General features: G+C 48.3%; 1 protein-coding gene across 2 annotated transcripts in view; it reads left to right on the plus strand.

Annotated features, from left to right (window-relative positions):
• The first annotated feature begins 530 nt into the window (after positions 1 to 530).
• Positions 531 to 17,133, plus strand: part of PTCH2 (patched 2) — an 85,561-nt gene continuing 68,958 nt past the window's right edge. The window contains exons 1-2 of one of the 2 annotated variants that reach the window (XM_078671773.1): positions 531 to 1,178; positions 8,948 to 9,140. In XM_078671773.1, coding sequence (XP_078527899.1) covers positions 1,023 to 1,178; positions 8,948 to 9,140 — 349 coding nt within the window. In that variant the 5' untranslated portion in view covers positions 531 to 1,022. The remainder of the gene's footprint in view (positions 1,179 to 8,947; positions 9,141 to 17,133) is intronic. The other variant, XM_078671771.1, reaches the window with a different exon arrangement.

The following is a 17,133-nucleotide window of genomic DNA, read 5'->3' on the forward strand; positions in this document are numbered from 1 at the left end:
GTCCATGGTGTGCCGTCTGGTATGGTGCCGGGCTGTGTAGTGCTGCGCAGTTCTGCGTGCGGGTGTGCGTAGCGCCGATATGCAATGTGTGTGGGTTGCGCCAGCTGTGTGTGGGGAAGGGGGATGCCGGAGACGTGAATGTGTATCATTCCTAAATGTTATGGTGCTAAATTCCTTTAGTGTTAAACAGCATTGCCTCACACCAGATGAGCACCAACACCTCAGCCTCTCACTCCAGCCCTCAGTTTACCACCCCCCCCCTCCCGTCGCCCCAGGGTCCCCCCCCCCATATTGATCTGAGGACAGAGGAGAGAGAGGCAGCAGAGCCCAGGCGGGCGGGCGGGCTGGGCTGCTTGGGTGGTCTCGTCTCTCCCTCCGGTTGCTTAGCAGCTAATAATAGGAGATGCTTGTGGGGTAATTTGCCTCTTCCTCAGCCAATGGGGGGAGGCAGAGCCCTTTTCCATCCCAAACCTCCCACCCACCCAGCCGGCCCCCGCCCTCCCCCCTCTCACTTCTTTTCAAGATCTGCTTGGAGGCAGCTTCTCACCAAATGTTGGTGGGACTGCCTGTGAAGCGGAGCTCTGAGACCCCCAGAGCGGCTCTTTTTCTCTCCACTCTTGATTTTCGATGCCGGGCCGTGCTTTGGTTTTTATTATATTTTTCTTGCAGCTGATCCCTCTTTGGAGTGTGTGTAGATTTTGAATTTTGATTTTCTATTGGGGTTGTTTTCGCCGCTCCTTCTGCGACTTTTAAAAATTTTGCACCGATCCGGAGGAAAAGGAAAAGCGAGCGTCCCCGAGGAGCCGGGATGACGAAGATGTGGGTCTCCGAGGGGTCTCCCCCGTGATGCCCCCTCTGCCTGGCACCCCCGCCCTCCATGGATTATCTCTCCTGACCGCCTGCGGCTGACTTTCTTTCTGGTTGTGTCTTTGGGTGATTTTCTTTCGTTTTGTTGCTGCTGGTGGTTTTGTTTTCCTCTCCTCGCCACCGCCACCAGCTCCCTCCTTGTGCTTGGATCCCCTATGGCATCGGATCTCCGGGCCCCCCCTGCGCCCCCAGGAGGGTTTGGGGGGCAGCCCCCCGGGTACAGCGCCCCCGCACCGCCGACTGTCAACCCGGACCTGCAGAGGAGACCCGGCTACTGCCACGCTGCCTATGCCCTGAAGCAGATCTCCAAGGTAAGAGGGTGCCGGGGGTACCCGCTGGGAGGTGGGGGGTACAAGTGTGGGGAGAGTGACCCGCGTCTTCAAGGTGCTGGAAGTTGTCTTTCAAGGGATCTGGGGCTCGGCATCCTCGAAGGGAAGCGAGGGAGAGAGAGTCCCGTCTCCTTGCATTCAAAGAGGCGCTCCTTTAAATAAAAGAGTCGAGGACGTGAGGGGCGCGGGGTCAGCCGTGGGTGACAGCCCGGGGCTTGGTCCTGGGATGGAGATGGTGTGCGTGAATGGGAGGTGCAGGGCTGGCCTTTGCGGGAGTAAAAGGGATGTTAGGGATTTAAAGAGCCAATGAGGACGCCGGGAGCTGAGCCGTGTGTGGGGACCACTGGCGGTGTGGAGAAGGCTCGCCAGGCAGCGTCGCTTCACAGTGGGCAGCAGGGGCAGGGGGGCTCTTGTGTGGCAACAAAAAGGGGTGCCCGCCTTGAGCTTGCACGTTGTGGGAGAGGGGGCGCGGCATGGGTCCGGGGCCAAAACGGAAGTGGGTGCACAGAGACGGCCGGGGCAGACCCCCCTCTGTGCACACACGGGGTTGGCTGAGATGAGCGAGTTTGCCGAGGTTGATGTCACTGTTCGGGTGGGGAATGCAAATGTAAGAATACAACACACCTCATTTGACCTCACACCCGAGCCTCGGAGGATAGGTGGTAAAAGTCAGCCCCGGGGGCCGTCGCTGCCACCCCCACCGTCTGCTCCCAGTGTAGAGAGAAAGAAGGCCAGCCGGGCCACGGGAAGGAAACACAAACACGGCGCGGAGGAACTGAAGTCAAACCGAGGACAGGGCCCCTTGGGATAATCCCTCTGCCCCCCGGCGGTGGGATCCAGCGGCCTCTGTCTGCAGAGGGAGAGAGTGTTGTGTGTCTCACAGGAGACGTGCCAGCGGCCGCCGACTGCAGTGGAAGAGAGTGTTGTGTGTCTCACAGGAGACGTGCCAGCGGCCGCTGACTGCAGTGGAAGAGAGTGTTGTGTGTCTCACAGGAGACGTGCCAGGGATCCAGCGACCTCTGTCTGCAGTGGAAGTTGTGTGTCTCACAGGAGACGTGCCTCGGATGCCAGCGGCCTCTGTCTGCAGAGGGAGAGAGTGTTGTGTGTCTCACAGGAGACGTGCCAGCGGCCGCTGACTGCAGTGGAAGAGAGTGTTGTGTGTCTCACAGGAGACGTGCCAGCGGCCGCTGACTGCAGTGGAAGAGAGTGTTGTGTGTCTCACAGGAGACGTGCCAGCGGCCTCTGACTGCAGTGGAAGAGAGTGTTGTGTGTCTCACAGGAGACGTGCCAGCGGCCTCTGACTGCAGTGGAAGAGAGTGTTGTGTGTCTCACAGGAGACGTGCCTCGGATGCCAGCGGCCTCTGTCTGCAGTGGAAGAGAGTGTTGTGTGTCTCACAGGAGACGTGCCAGGGATCCAGCGACCTCTGTCTGCAGTGGAAGTTGTGTGTCTCACAGGAGACGTGCCTCGGATGCCAGCGGCCTCTGTCTGCAGAGGAAGAGGCCGTGTTGTGTGTCTCACAGGAGACGTGCCATGGATCTGAGCGGCCTCTGTCTGCAGTGGACGTTGTGTGTCTCACAGGAGACGTGCCTGGGATGCCAGCGGCCTCTGTCTGCAGAGGAAGAGGCCGTGTTGTGTGTCTCACAGGAGACGTGCCATGGATCTGAGCGGCCTCTGTCTGCAGTGGACGTTGTGTGTCTCACAGGAGACGTGCCTGGGATGCCAGCGGCCTCTGTCTGCAGAGGAAGAGGCCGTGTTGTGTGTCTCACAGGAGACGTGCCATGGATCTGAGCGGCCTCTGTCTGCAGTGGACGTTGTGTGTCTCACAGGAGACGTGCCTGGGATGCCAGCGGCCTCTGTCTGCAGAGGAAGAGGCCGTGTTGTGTGTCTCACAGGAGACGTGACAGCGGCCTCTGTCTGCAGAGGAAGAGGCCGTGTTGTGTGTCTCACAGGAGACGTGCCATGGATCTGAGCGGCCTCTGTCTGCAGTGGACGTTGTGTGTCGGATCTGAGCGGCCTCTGTCTGCAGTGGACGTTGTGTGTCTCACAGGAGACGTGCCTGCTAACTTCTCACCTCCGAGAGTGGCCCCCACAGCCTGCCTGCGGGTGGGTGACAGGAGGAGAGCCATGCTTGCAGCAGAAACCCTCCAGCGCCTCGGATCCCAGCTGGTGGTCGCAGGGGACAGCGGCCCCCGTTCGTGGTGCTCTCCCTTGAGCACTGTCTGCAGCTGGGGGCTGCGGGGGTCTTCCTTCGCTCTCTCTTGCATGTTTTGATTAGAGAGCGAGGTGGGCTTTATTTTCTCCGGGCTTGAAAAGTGCTTGGTACGTGTTTTTTCCTTCGTGGCTCAGGCCAGTCAGGGAAATGTGGCTGTCTATAAGGTGGAGGGTGAGGAGGAAAGTGGTAAGGAACAAGAAGGTGTACACTTGGGCAACATAGGCAGGCACCCAGGGCAATGGTAATTTAGTGTAGTATTCCTGCTTCGAGCCGCTGTAAATGACAGGTGTTAATCTACCTGAGCCCAGCTCAGTGTAGTCATGTTATGGACCAAAGAAAACAACTGGTGTTGACAGTATTTTAGCATGTATACATGTGACTGCTGTACCTCGTTTCCAAGCGCACCCCTTTTTACCAGGACAACTGGTGTGCAGGGCTGTACATCTGTTTGGTCCAAATCACACAACTTGCTCAACTGGGGAAGCCGAGACTACGCTCTCCAGGGCCTCAAAAAGTGCAAGTCCTCTTCGTAAATATGGTACATTTTACATGGTTGAGGGATAAAAAGTGATGCGCTTTGTTTTTCCTCATAAGAAGGAGCACGCGGCTTCTGGGAGTTTATGTACATGGAAGATTCCAGAGGTGAGGGGGTGTAAACTAGAACATAAAGTTCTCCAGACAAAAGTGAGGTTTGAGGGTTTCAAATCCTGCCAACTGATGAGCAGTGCTCAGGTGTGAGAAGAGTCATGGTGCACTCGTGTGAGGGCCATCCCTAGTGATTAGCGCTGCTCTCAAGCGTGAGAAGCACGCCCAATGAGTGACTCATGTGAGTGTCACGCCTAGTAACTGATTGCTGGTAGAAGATGATGACATGAGGGGTCTAGGTGGAGATGGGGTAGAGGTGGACATCTTCTCAGCCTTTCTTCATGTCATTGCCCGGTTGTCACTAGTGTCTGGTAGGCCTGCTCGGCTCTGGTGGACGGTGGTTTTCCTTTGAGCGTAGCGCATGCCAGTGGTGTCCCGAAGGTGTCCCTTAGCTGTCAAGTAGATCCCAGCTTCATGTATGTGACTGTGGCTCACAGGCCGAGCTGCAGAGGTGATGGTGCAGGTCTCTGGGTCGACGCGAGAGTCCTTGCGTGTGGTTAAGACACCCCTGATTTGAAACAGTAGCTGGTAGTTGCCAGTGGGAGCCCAATGGGTGAAAGCGGAAGGCTGACGCAGGTATCACTGAGTTGGAACACCTTAAATACAAGCAGAAGTTCTGCGGCTGCAAACGAGAGGCCCTTAGGGTTAGCAAGTCTTCTCAGTGTGGAGATGTCACTTGGTGAGGAGTGGAGGACCCATGGGTGCGAGTGGGAGTCCTGTCCCTGGATTGTAGTAGGGGCTCCCTTGCTAATAAGAAAGTTAATCTGGGAAGGAGACGACCCCTAGGGGTGAACACGAGCTCTCACTGTGTCTTTTGGTCGTCTGTTGTCAAAGAGGGCGTCCTAGACATCTGTCACTCACAAAGAAGTGGATCATTTCACAAGTGATGCTGCCAGCTAGCAGAGTGGGAGGCCGGGCGGGCTATGGCTGCCATTATTTGCCATGAGCCAACGTCCATCTTGGGCAACAGGCTCTGTGAGGAAGTGGGAAGGGGCCACCTCACAAGCATGTCGTACCACCAGCAAATGCTTCTGTGGGTGAGGCCAAGTGGATCCAGTCTATGGCGCACGGGGCTTGGCTCCTCTACTTCTGTGGTCTTGCATTGAGCCTTCCTTCCATTTCTGGGTTGCTGGTGATGGAGGGGTGGCCCTGGAATTTGTTAGTGTATAAGGCCCACCTACTCTTTCTCCAAGGCTGCAAATCACGCCCCTAGAATCGCACTTTCTTTGGGTTACCAGTCATTATGTGCCCAGTAAGAGGTAGTGGCAAGAGTGTGGCGTCAAGGCAAGCTGCTAAACCTTCGATGAAATGCTTTTATGACCCCCTCTCTGGGCGTCAGGTTAGACAGGATCCATATTTCTACCTCTGGCACTTTTGTACTCGGTGTGTCATGCATATGAAAGGATACATGCTGCCCTTTTTGAAATCGGGCACGTGGTGAAATGAAATGAAAGTGGGCGGCCCACCCACGACTAAGTTGTCAATCTGTGGGCAGTGATAATAAGTGATGCAAGCAATCATAGACCTCAAAACGACGAGGGTCTGAGTCTGTCTTGGCCAGTAACATGTCTAATTGGATTGTGCATACTGTGGGCACAGATTCCTTGCCTCGTGTCTTACATTCGATTGTGCACACAGTTGGCCATTAAAAAGCCCTACATGAGATGAGGTATATGATTGGTCAGTGTCACATCTTGACTGTGCAGTTTTCGAGTAAACATCTTGGTTCACTCCGTGCCCACAGTTGTCCAGTATCCAGCCCAAGATCAGGTTGTACTTACGCTTGGCCAGTAACCTGCCTCAGATAAGTTTACGCACACATGTGGCTGCTACCTACGTTAATATTGGATTATGCATACATTCGGCCAATGAAGCATCTTAGATGGATAGTGTGTGCAGTTGAACAGTAACACGTATTAGATCAGATTGTACATACAGTTATCCAGTATCCCGTATTAAACCAGACTGCACACAATCATGTCCTAGATCGGAGTGTACATACAGTTAGCTGATAAACATTCTTAAATTGGATTTTGTGTACGGTTGTCCAATATTACATCTTGAGTGTACAGCCACTGGCCAGATTGTGCATAATCCTTACATTGAATTGTGTGTACTGTTTGTGCAGCTACTTGCCTTATATCGAATTGTACAAACAGCTGCTAACCATTCTCAAATTGGCTTGTGTGCATGACTGGCCAATATCACAATTTGAGGGGACAGCCACAGGTAGGATTGTGTGTGTGGTTGGCCAATATCACATCTTAAGGGTATAGCCATAGGTGGGATTGTGTGCAGAGTTGACCAATATCACGTCTTGAGAGTACAGCAGAAGGTCGGATTGTGTGTCCGATAGGCCAATATCACGTCTTGAGGGTATAGTTGCAGGTGGTATTGTACTTACAGTCGGTGATAATTCTTACGGTAGATTGTGTTTATGGTTGGCCAATGTCATGCCTAGAGTTTACAGCGTGTACAGAACACGCCTTAGATTATTGGATTGTGCATACAGATGGCTGCTAACCATACGTAAATTGTGTTTACAGTTGACCAGTGTCATATACTGAGTGTACAGTCACGCTACTTGGATAGGATTATGCATATAGGCAGCAGCTAATTGGTCCTAGATTGGATTGCATCTACTGTTTGGCCATTTATGTATATTTTATGCATACTGTTGTATTTTGGGTTTCTAACTTGTTTTACTGGTCATAGCATTTTTTTTTGGTGGTGTAGACATGGCCTTGTGGCTTGAGGCGGTCTCGCAGAGAGTCTGCCTTGAGCATAACGTTTGAGGTGTCCTGGGAGGAGATGTCAGCTTTGCAATGTGAAGCGGTCATAGGTTTGGGTTTTTGTATAGCACTAACGTGTTGTGGGCGCTTCATGGAGAATTGAGATACAGGAGGCATACATACAGCACTAAAATTGGCATTAGACACATGGTAAGCCAGAGCATCGAGTATCTCTGGGTCCAGGGCGCCATGACCTGCCAGCATATGCCTGGGGATACTCAAAGTGCAGATTTGGAGAAAGTGATGTGAAAAACACCCTGGCTGTCGCCGGGCATTTTCTTCCCCTGCCCACAATTCCAAAATGTCATAGCTGCTCTCTGGCTTTCCATGCCTGTGCCAATTCCGCTTTCTGGGAGTTCTAGACTTTGTGGAAATCTGTCCGTTTTCTGCGCCATTTTTAATAAGGTTTGCCATCTAGGTTTTACTGTTGGCAGGTACAGGCTAGGCCCCGCGAGGCCTTGGGAATAATTGTGTGACAGGCAGGCAGTAGACTTGTGTCATGAGGTGTCGGCATACTAATGGCACAGGGTGTGGCTCGCGACAGCAGTTGTGGTCTTGATGCATGATATGTGGTGGAGAAATACATCACGGTGACCTTGGGTGCTCTGTGCCTCGTCTCCAAAGGGTACAGCCCGCACTGAGTGCTGTGTAAACAATAGTGCTCTGTGCCTCGTCTCCAAAGGGTACAGCCCGCACTGAGTGCTGTGTAAACAATAACAAATGGTTCAGTCCATGGAGTTGGGTCATATTTCTAGCAGATCTACTCCACCGACTAGTAAATAGCTGTCGATTAGCCCTTTGATGTGAGAGTGATGCTGATGACTTTGAGGCACACTGAGTGTAACTGTGAGAGACTTATGTTTTTAGGGTTACTGGGCTTCTGGCGTCTAAGGGTGACTTTGAGGCACTCATGTTTTTGGGGTTACTGAGCATATGGGTGACTTTGAGACACTCTTGTCTTTAGTTACCGATCCTCAGGGTCTGAGGGTGACATTTAGACACAATTTTTTAGGGTTACTGAACCTCTGGCCCTGGTATCTGAGGGTAATTTTGAGACAATCATGTTTTTAGGGTTACTGAGCTTCTGGGTCTGAGGGTGACTTAGAGACACTCAGTTTTTTAGGGTTACTGAGCCCCTGGCCCTAACGTTTGAGGGCGTCTTTGAGTCACTCATTATGGTTTTTAGCGTTACTGAGCCAGCCCTGGCTTCTGAGGGTGACTTTGAGGCACTCATGTTTTTAGGGTTACTGAGCTTCTGGGTCTGAGGGTGACTTAGAGAAACTCAGTTTTTTAGGGTTACTGAGCCCTGGCCCTGGCCCTAATGTTTGAGGGCGTCTTTGAGACACTCATTATGGTTTTTAGTGTTTCAGAGCCAGCCCTGGTTTCTGAAGGTGACTCTGAGACACTTGACTTTAGGGTTACTGAGCTTCTGGGTCTGAGGGTGACTTTGAGGCACTCATGTTTTTAGGGTTTCAGAGCCAGCCCTGGCTTCTGAGAGTGACTTTGAGAGAGTGCCGCCTCTCAAGGCTTCACCCATCTTTGTAGTTATAAATCCGCTGTATCACATCCTTTATTCTGGTGTGTACTGTAAAAGTTGTATATCACCACACCAACATCACATACCGTCGGCTCCATAGGTAACCTCCTCCTTTGTAATTCTTTGATTTTGCCCCTTCTTTAAAATGCGTCTTACAAGTGATACCTAAGCTCAATGTATTTAAAAAGTATGCTATATTTTGTTGTTTTACTTTTCCAGTCTAAATAAGGGTCGACAGGTTAAGCATGCTTAATATTTGTTGCTGAAAAAAGAGGACTGAATGTGACATAACGCATTTTTTCAGCTGAAATGTGACCAAGTGGCTTACCTAGGTGTAGGTCTTGGGATTCCAAAAATGTCTGTGTCCCCCAGGCCAATCCTGTGCCCCTACGAACTCTGGAAAGCAGGGCGAGCCTCTAAAGTCGCCTGACCCTCCCATGTGCCTGAATGAAAACCAACTCTACTGATGTAGCGCTGAGAGGCGGACATTTGTTTCGTGCCTGTTTGATCTAACCCCTGTTTCCCTACATCCCACCTCACCCTTGTCTTGTCTTCCTTTCTAAGGGGAAAGCAGTGGGTCAGAAGGCCCCCCTCTGGCTCCGGGCCCGCTTCCAGGCGCTACTCTTCTCCCTGGGCTGCCGGATTCAGCGACACTGCGGCAAGGTGCTGTTCATTGGCCTACTCGTCTTTGGCGCTATGGCCGTTGGGCTGCGGGTGGCATCAATCGAAACGGACATCGAGCAGCTCTGGGTGGAAGGTAAGGCCTCTATGCACCCCATGAACCAATGCCTGCATTGTGGATATATAGGTACAAGGCAATGTAGATGGTTAGTGGTGGATGGTGGTCATATGTATGGCCAAGTACAATTGTGAACAGTAGGTAAATGCAATGAGCGCGCTTTCAAAGGAGCAGAGTGTCTACCAGTACTTCTCAGTCCCCCTGATTTATCTTCCTAGTCTCAACCCTTGACCTGAAAATTCCACCGGTGAATGTGGTTTCCTGCATTGCTTTTATATCCTTTGGGAACCTGGAATCCTTTTCCATCCCCCATTGCCTCCAGTGTGACATCTTTCTATTCTTAATGACAGTGTGTATCTGACTTGTTACCACCATGTGGAGCTCTCACTCTAAATGACAGTGTGTATCTGACTTGTTACCACTGTATGGAGCTCTCACTCTAAATAACAGTGTGTATCTGACTTGATACTACCACGTGGAGTTCTCACTCTAAATGAGAGTGTTTATCTGACTTGATACTACCACGTGGAGTTCTCACTCTAAATGACTGAGTGTATCTGACTTGTTACCACCATGTGGAGCTCTCACTCTAAATGACAGTGTGTATCTGAATTGTTACCACCATGTGGAGCTCTCACTCTAAATGACAGTGTGTATCTGACTTGATACTACCACGTGGAGTTCTCACTCTAAATGAGAGTGTTTATCTGACTTAATACTACCACGTGGAGTTCTCACTCTAAATGACTGAGTGTATCTGACTTATTACCACCATGTGGAGTTCTCACTCTAAATTACTGAGTGTATCTGACTTGTTATCACCTTAAATGACTCAGTGTATCTGACTTGTTATCACTGTATGGAGCTTTCACTCTAAATTACAGTGTGTATCTGACTTGTTACCACTGTATGGAGCTCTCACTCTAAATAACAGTGTGTATCTGAATTGTTTCCACCATGTGTAGTTCTCATTCTAAATGACAGTGTGTATCTGACTTGTTACAGCTGTATGGAACTCTCACTCTGTGTGAATTTTTTGAAACAACAACCCTTGTAATAACGAATTGATTGTTTTAAAAAGTTTTGGGATGTGCACTTTGATGGTTTTAATCTAATCGAATAAAGTTATACTTGACTTGACTTTACCGTATGTATCTGACTTGTTACCACCATGTGGAGTTCTCACTCTAAATGACAGTGTGTATCTGACATGTTACCACCATGTGGAGTTCTCACGCTAAATGACAGTGTGTATCTGATTTGTTAGCACTGTATGGAACTCTCACTCTAATTGACAGTGTGTATCAGACTTGTTACGGCTGTTTGGAGCGCTCACTCTAACGACAATATGTATCTGACTTGTTATCACTGAATGGAACTCTCACTCTAACCAACAGTGTGTGTCTTACTTGTTACAGGATGGTGCTCTCCCTCTAAATGACACGGGGTATCTGACTTGTTTCCTCTGTATGGAACTCTCACTCTAAATGACAGTGTGTATATGACTTGTTTCCTCTGTATGGAGCTCTCACTCTAAATAAGAGTGTGTATATGACTTGTTACCACTGCATGGTGCTCTCACTCAAAACAACAGTGTGTATATGACTTGTTTCCTCTGTATGGAGCTCTCACTCTAAACAACAGTGTGTATCTGACTTGTTACCACCATATGGAGTTCTCACTCTAAATGACAGTATGTATCTGACTTGTTACCACCATATGGATTTCTCACTCTAAATGACAGTGTGTATCTGACTTGTTACCGCAGTATGGAGCTCTCACTCTAAATAACAGTGTGTATCTGACTTGTTACCACCTTGTGGAGTTCTCACTCAAAACAGTGTGTAGCTGACTTGTTACCGCAGTATGGAACTCTCACTCTAAATGACAGTGTGTATCTGACTTGTTATGGCCGTATGGAACTCTCACTCTAAATGACAGTGTGTATCTGACTTGTTACGGCTGTATGGAGCTCTCACTCTAACGAAAATGTGTATCTGACTTGTTACCACTGTATGGAACTCTCACTCAAAATGACAGTGTGTGCCAAGCGTGCTGTGGCTATGTATTGGAATGCTAGGGCTACCCCAACATTAGTCAAATGGCTTAGGGATCTTGTGTTTTGTAGGGAACAACTAAATGTTTATGCCGAGGTGCTACCTGAAGCTTCTAGGCCTAAAGATTTTTGGGCGCCACTTACTATGTATCTGCTAAGCCACCCAGATATTATATAAGTGACTGTATATAAAATTGTCTATTAAGTTTAAAAAGTGATGATTGTTATTGACATTGCGGTGTGGTAAAATATTGAACATGCACCGACTGTACTGTTACACCTTCCAATTTATCTGCCATATGGGACTGGGGGGGAGGGCTGAAGTTCAAATATAACAGAAAAGTAGTTATATAATAGGGGATTGCTGTATATTGAGGGCTAATATGTGTGTATTAATGTCATTGATTGGAATTATGACTCAAATAAAAAGATTTTTTTTATTGACAGTGTGTATATGCCTTGTTACCACTGTATGGAGCTCTCGCTCTAATTGATTGAGTGTATCTCACTTGTTACCACTTTAGGGAGCTCTCACTTTACATGATAGTATGTATATGACTCATTACCAATGTATGAAGCTCTCATTCAAAATGACAGTGTGTATCTGACTTGTTACCGCTGTAGGGAGCTCTCACTTTAAACAACAGTGTGTATCTGACTTGTTACCGCTGTAGGGAGCTCTCGCTCTGAATGACAGCGTGTATCTGACTTGTTACCGCTGTAGGGAGCTCTCGCTCTGAATGACAGCGTGTATCTGACTTGTTACCGCTGTAGGGAGCTCTCGCTCTGAATGACAGTGTGTATCTGACTTGTTACCGCTGTAGGGAGCTCTCGCTCTGAATGTCAGTGTGTCTCTGACTTGTTACCGCTGTAGGGAGCTCTCACTTTAAACAACAGTGTGTATCTGACTTGTTACCGCTGTAAGCTCTCGCTATGAATGACAGTGTGTATCTGACTTGTTACCGCTGTAGTGAGCTCTCGCTCTGAATGACAGTGTGTATCTGACTTGGTACCGCTGTAGGGAGCGCTCGCTCTGAATTACAGTGTGTATCTGACTTGTAACCACTGTAGGGAGCTCTCACTTTAAACTACAGTGTGTATCTGACTTGGTACCGCTGTAGGGAGCGCTCGCTCGACAGTGTGTATCTGATTTGTTACCACTGTAGGGAGCTCTCGCTCTGAATGACAAAGTGTATTTGACTTGTTACCACTGTAGTGAGCTCTCACTTTAAACAACAGTGTGTATCTGACTTGTTACTGCTGTAGGGAGCTCTCACTTTAGACAACAGTGTGTATCTGACTTGTTACCGCTGTAGGGAGCTCTCACTTTAAACAACAGTGTGTATCTTACTTGTTACCGCTGTAGGGAGCTCTCGCTCTGAATGACAGCGTGTATCTGACTTGTTACCGCTGTAGGGAGCTCTCGCTCTGAATGACAGTGTGTATCTGACTTGGTACCGCTGTAGGGAGCGCTCGCTCTGAATTACAGTGTGTATCTGACTTGTTACCACTGTATGGAGCTCTCACTTTAAACTACAGTGTGTATCTGACTTTTTACCGCTGTAGGGAGCGCTCGCTCTGAATGACAAAGTGTATTTGACTTGTTACCACTGTAGTGAGCTCTCACTTTAAACGACAGTGTGTATCTGACTTGTTGTAGAAACAAAAGGAGGAGTATCCCCTGCAGAATATAGGACGAATAGTCTGGAGGGTAGACCTAATGGCAAAAAAGGAAAAATGTATCCTTTTATTTAAAACCCCTCACTCACCACCCTAGCGGTGACATGCTTCATCATCGGGGTCCACCCTGGTGGCCTAGCGTCACCAGGGTGTGCTTCGACACCTGAACTACAGTGGAGCGGGTTGTGACTGTAAGTGCAAAAAGAAAAATATGTTAAAAATTGTCCTGGTTTTACTCAAAAAAATAACTTTATTATAGAGCAACTGGACAATGTTAAAATGAATGGCGAGATGTTAGTAGGCAAGTTACGACCTACTCATCTCTATATGTGTTGGTGTGTATTGGTCGACATGTTTCTACCAATGGGCTAGTGCCCGGTTTCTTCAGGACCAAAAAACAGGTGGACGGGAGGTGTGGGCCCCCTAAAAGGCTCACCCTGTCCTGATCCCCTGTTGACCCACAGGCAAGTTGCTCGGGGTGCGTGTGCTCAACTATCAATTAAGCTGAGACCTACTGCCATGGTTCCCTGCTCGGCTATGAGCAGGGAACCATGGCAGTAGGTCTCAGCTTAATCGCTTCGCCGGCAAACTAATATGTTTTTCTGATGCGAAGAGCCTACGCCCTGCCCGATGAAGCACAACAGAGCTCTTAAATAAGTCTCTTTTTCACATTTTTTTCCTTGCTCACTTATTCAGTTGAGCACACGCACCCCGAGCAACTTGCCTGTGGGTCAACAGGGGATCAGGACAGGGTGAGCCTTTTAGGGGGCCCACACCTCCCGTCCACCTGTTTTTTGGTCCTCAAGAAACCGGGCACTAGCCCATTGATAGAATCATGTCGACCAATACACACCAACACATATAGAGATGAGTAGGTCGTAACTTGCCTACTAACATCTCGCCATTAATTTTAACATTGTCCAGTTGCTCTATAATAAAGTTATTTTTTTGAGTAAAACCAGGACAATTTTTAACATATTTTTCTTTTTGCACTTACAGTCACAACCCGCTCCACTGTAGTTCAGGTGGCGAAGCACACCCTGGTGACGCTAGGCCACCAGGGTGGACCCCGATGATGAAGCATGTCACCGCTAGGCTGGTGAGTGAGGGGTTTTAAATAAAAGGATACATTTTTCCTTTTTTGCCATTAGGTCTACCCTCCAGACTATTCGTCCTATATTCTGCAGGAGATACTCCTCCTTTTGTTTCTAAAACATTTGCCCTAGGGGAAAAGGAGTAATCCTGGTCCAATTTGCCTGTGGACAATCCCTTACTCTCTCCTTTGATCATTACATATCTGACTTGTTGCCCTGCGGGGCGTCCTTACTTTAAATGACAGGTGTATCTGACTTGTTGCCCTGCAAGGCGTCCTTACTTTAAATGCCAGTGTGTGTCTGACTTGCTACCCTGCACGGCTTCCTTACTTTAAATAACAGTTTGTGTCAGAAATATTACCACTGAATGGACTCCTATTTTAAAAACCTGTGTATCTGACTTGCTACCACTACATTGACCCTTGCTTTAAATGACTGTGTATTCGACTTGTTACCGGCATATGCAACTCTCACTCAAAATGACTTGTTACCAATGAATGAAGCTCTCACTCAAAATGAAAGTGTGTATCTGACTTGTTACCACTTTAGTGAGCTCTCACTTTAAATGACAGTGTGTATCCGACTTGGTACCACTGTAGTGAGCTCTCACTTTAAATGACAGTATGTATCTGACTTGTTGCCCTGCAAGGCGTCCTTACTTTAAATGCCAGTGTGTGTCTGACTTGCTGCCCTGCACGGCTTCCTTACTTTAAATAACAGTTTGTGTCAGAAATATTACCACTGAATGGACTCCTATTTTAAAAACCTGTGTATCTGACTTGCTACCACTACATTGACCCTTGCTTTAAATGACTGTGTATTCGACTTGTTACCGGCATATGCAACTCTCACTCAAAATGACTTGTTACCAATGAATGAAGCTCTCACTCAAAAAGAAAGTGTGTATCTGACTTGTTACCACTTTAGTGAGCTCTCACTTTAAATGACAGTGTGTATCCGACTTGGTACCACTGTAGTGAGCTCTCACTTTAAATGACAGTATGTATCTGACTTGTTGCCCTGCAAGGCGTCTTTACTTTAAATGACAGTATGTGTCTAACTTGCTGCCCTGCACGGCTTCCTTACTTTAAATAACAGTTTGTGTCAGAAATGTTACCACTGAATGGACTCCTAATTTAAAAACCTGCGTATCTGACTTGCTACCACTGCATTGACTGTGTATTCGACTTGTTGCCACTGTACGGACCCTTCCATTAAATGACAGAGTGTATCTGATTTGGTACCACTTACTTTGAATTGACTGAATGGGGCCCATAGGAGGGGGGGTCTGTCTGCACAGCAGGGGCGAGTGTTGCCACACCTGGGGAAAGGGGGTGTTCTTGGCAGGCCAGTAGGGCTGGGGCAGAAGCTGCCAGGTGTCAGCTCCCTTCACCCTCTATAACTTTTTAGAAGAGCCGTGACCGTGGTGACAGAGCTCTTCCCAGGTCAGACAGGAGCAAATTGCCATTTCCTCGTGGAAACCTTTTTCTGAAAAATGATTTCTCTGGTATTAATAGATTCAGCATGTCCCCCCCTCCTCCTCTCCCTGGCTGTCGACCTTTCATGTGGGAACACTTTACCGAGCTATTTGTTTCCCCATTCCCATCTTGGAGCGCGAGAAACGTGCCCTGTGCCGTACCCCTCCAGTGCTTGGGGTCAGCTTGCAGGGCTGTGCAGGGGATGCCAGGTTGTTTTTAATTTTCACACCCTTGATGCATTCCTGGCCCCTCCCCCGCCCCGAAGCAGGCCCGGGCTTTTTAGGAGCAGATGTGCTCCGTGGCCCATCCCCCCAGTCCGCCACCCCTTCCCCTCCCTGTGTGGTCCCAATTTCCCAAACTGCTCTTGGATTTCCTTCAACAATAGATGAGACTTTGCCCTCACCCCCGAACTAAAAACTCAGCCCCCACCCCCGCACAGACATGAATGCAGCAAAGTTTACCCACCTGTTTCACACAGTAAAGGAGTCAGAGCAGCTGAAAAGGAAAATACAAACAGGATTCCGAGACCCCCCTCTTACCTCAGACCCCCAGTCCTGCCCTTAGTTGCCATGTTGTGAGCCGGAGCAGGGCTGTCACTTGGCAGTGTGGGGCGGATGGAGCTCCAAAGAACTGGCGCATTCCTGTTTTACTTTTTTTTTCTCTTTAGGTTTGTATCTCGTTGCTGCTTATTTTGTCTCACACATATTATATTTCTCTAGTTTCTTTCCCACGTCTGTTTTCTATTTAGCTCGTTCTCTCACTTGGCAATTCTCTTACTAAATTTTTCATATTTTTCGCACTCTTTTTTTCCTATTCACTCGTGTTTTCTTTATTTTCCCGTTTCTATTGGACAGTAGTGTTTATACTATGTTTCTTTTATAGTTTACTATTTCAATATTTTTGATTTTCCCCCCTAATTTTTACAAAATGTTTCGCTTTCCATTAATCATGCATTCTATTTTTAACCTATTAATCTTAACGTTTAGTGCTTTATCTCATTAGTTCGTTTTCTTTCCTAGTATCTATCTCAACTTATGTTTATCAGTCTGTTTGTCCTTTTTCAAACTTTACGCCCCCCATTATTTTCCAGGTCACTTTAAATTTTACATTTTTGATGATAGACAGGCTAATGTTGTTGGTGTTGAATAAGGATAGCTTTGATGGTAGTAATAACACAATGCTTTGTGCCTTCTTTTCTGGACAGTACATTTTCCTTTTTTGGTATAATTCCTGTCTACTTCGATGCATGTTTCCTCAGTTTCTCAGAGCTGAGCTTTTCCACTATGAGTTCGTCGTTCATAACAGCTACGTCGTGTCTTGCCTTGGTCTCCCCTCCCTCCTTCCCCCTCTGTGTCCTTCTACCATCTTCTTTATTTCCTTCCTGCAAACTTCCTCTTCCTCCGCCACTCAGGTATTTCCGGCTTCAGCGATGGTGGGCGGGAGGGGACATGGACTGGAGGTCCTTTTAGTGACACACGAGGATTGATTACATACATGTGCCTGCATTCCCTGGTGGGCTTCCGTCGGGTTGGATTACCAAGCTTTTTGTTCAATTTAATGACCTGAGGAAGTATGTCATTGCAGAAATGCCATGTGCGGGTATCTTTGCTCTTGTGGGGTGTTTAGGTACACGTGAGTTGGTTTGGAGCATGTTCACTTTTTTGGCACTTATCAATGCATTTGACCTCTGGTGGTAACTCTGG

Source organism: Lissotriton helveticus, chromosome 1_2 (genome assembly GCF_964261635.1).
Source record: "Lissotriton helveticus chromosome 1_2, aLisHel1.1, whole genome shotgun sequence".
Taxonomy (NCBI): Eukaryota; Metazoa; Chordata; class Amphibia; order Caudata; family Salamandridae; genus Lissotriton; species Lissotriton helveticus.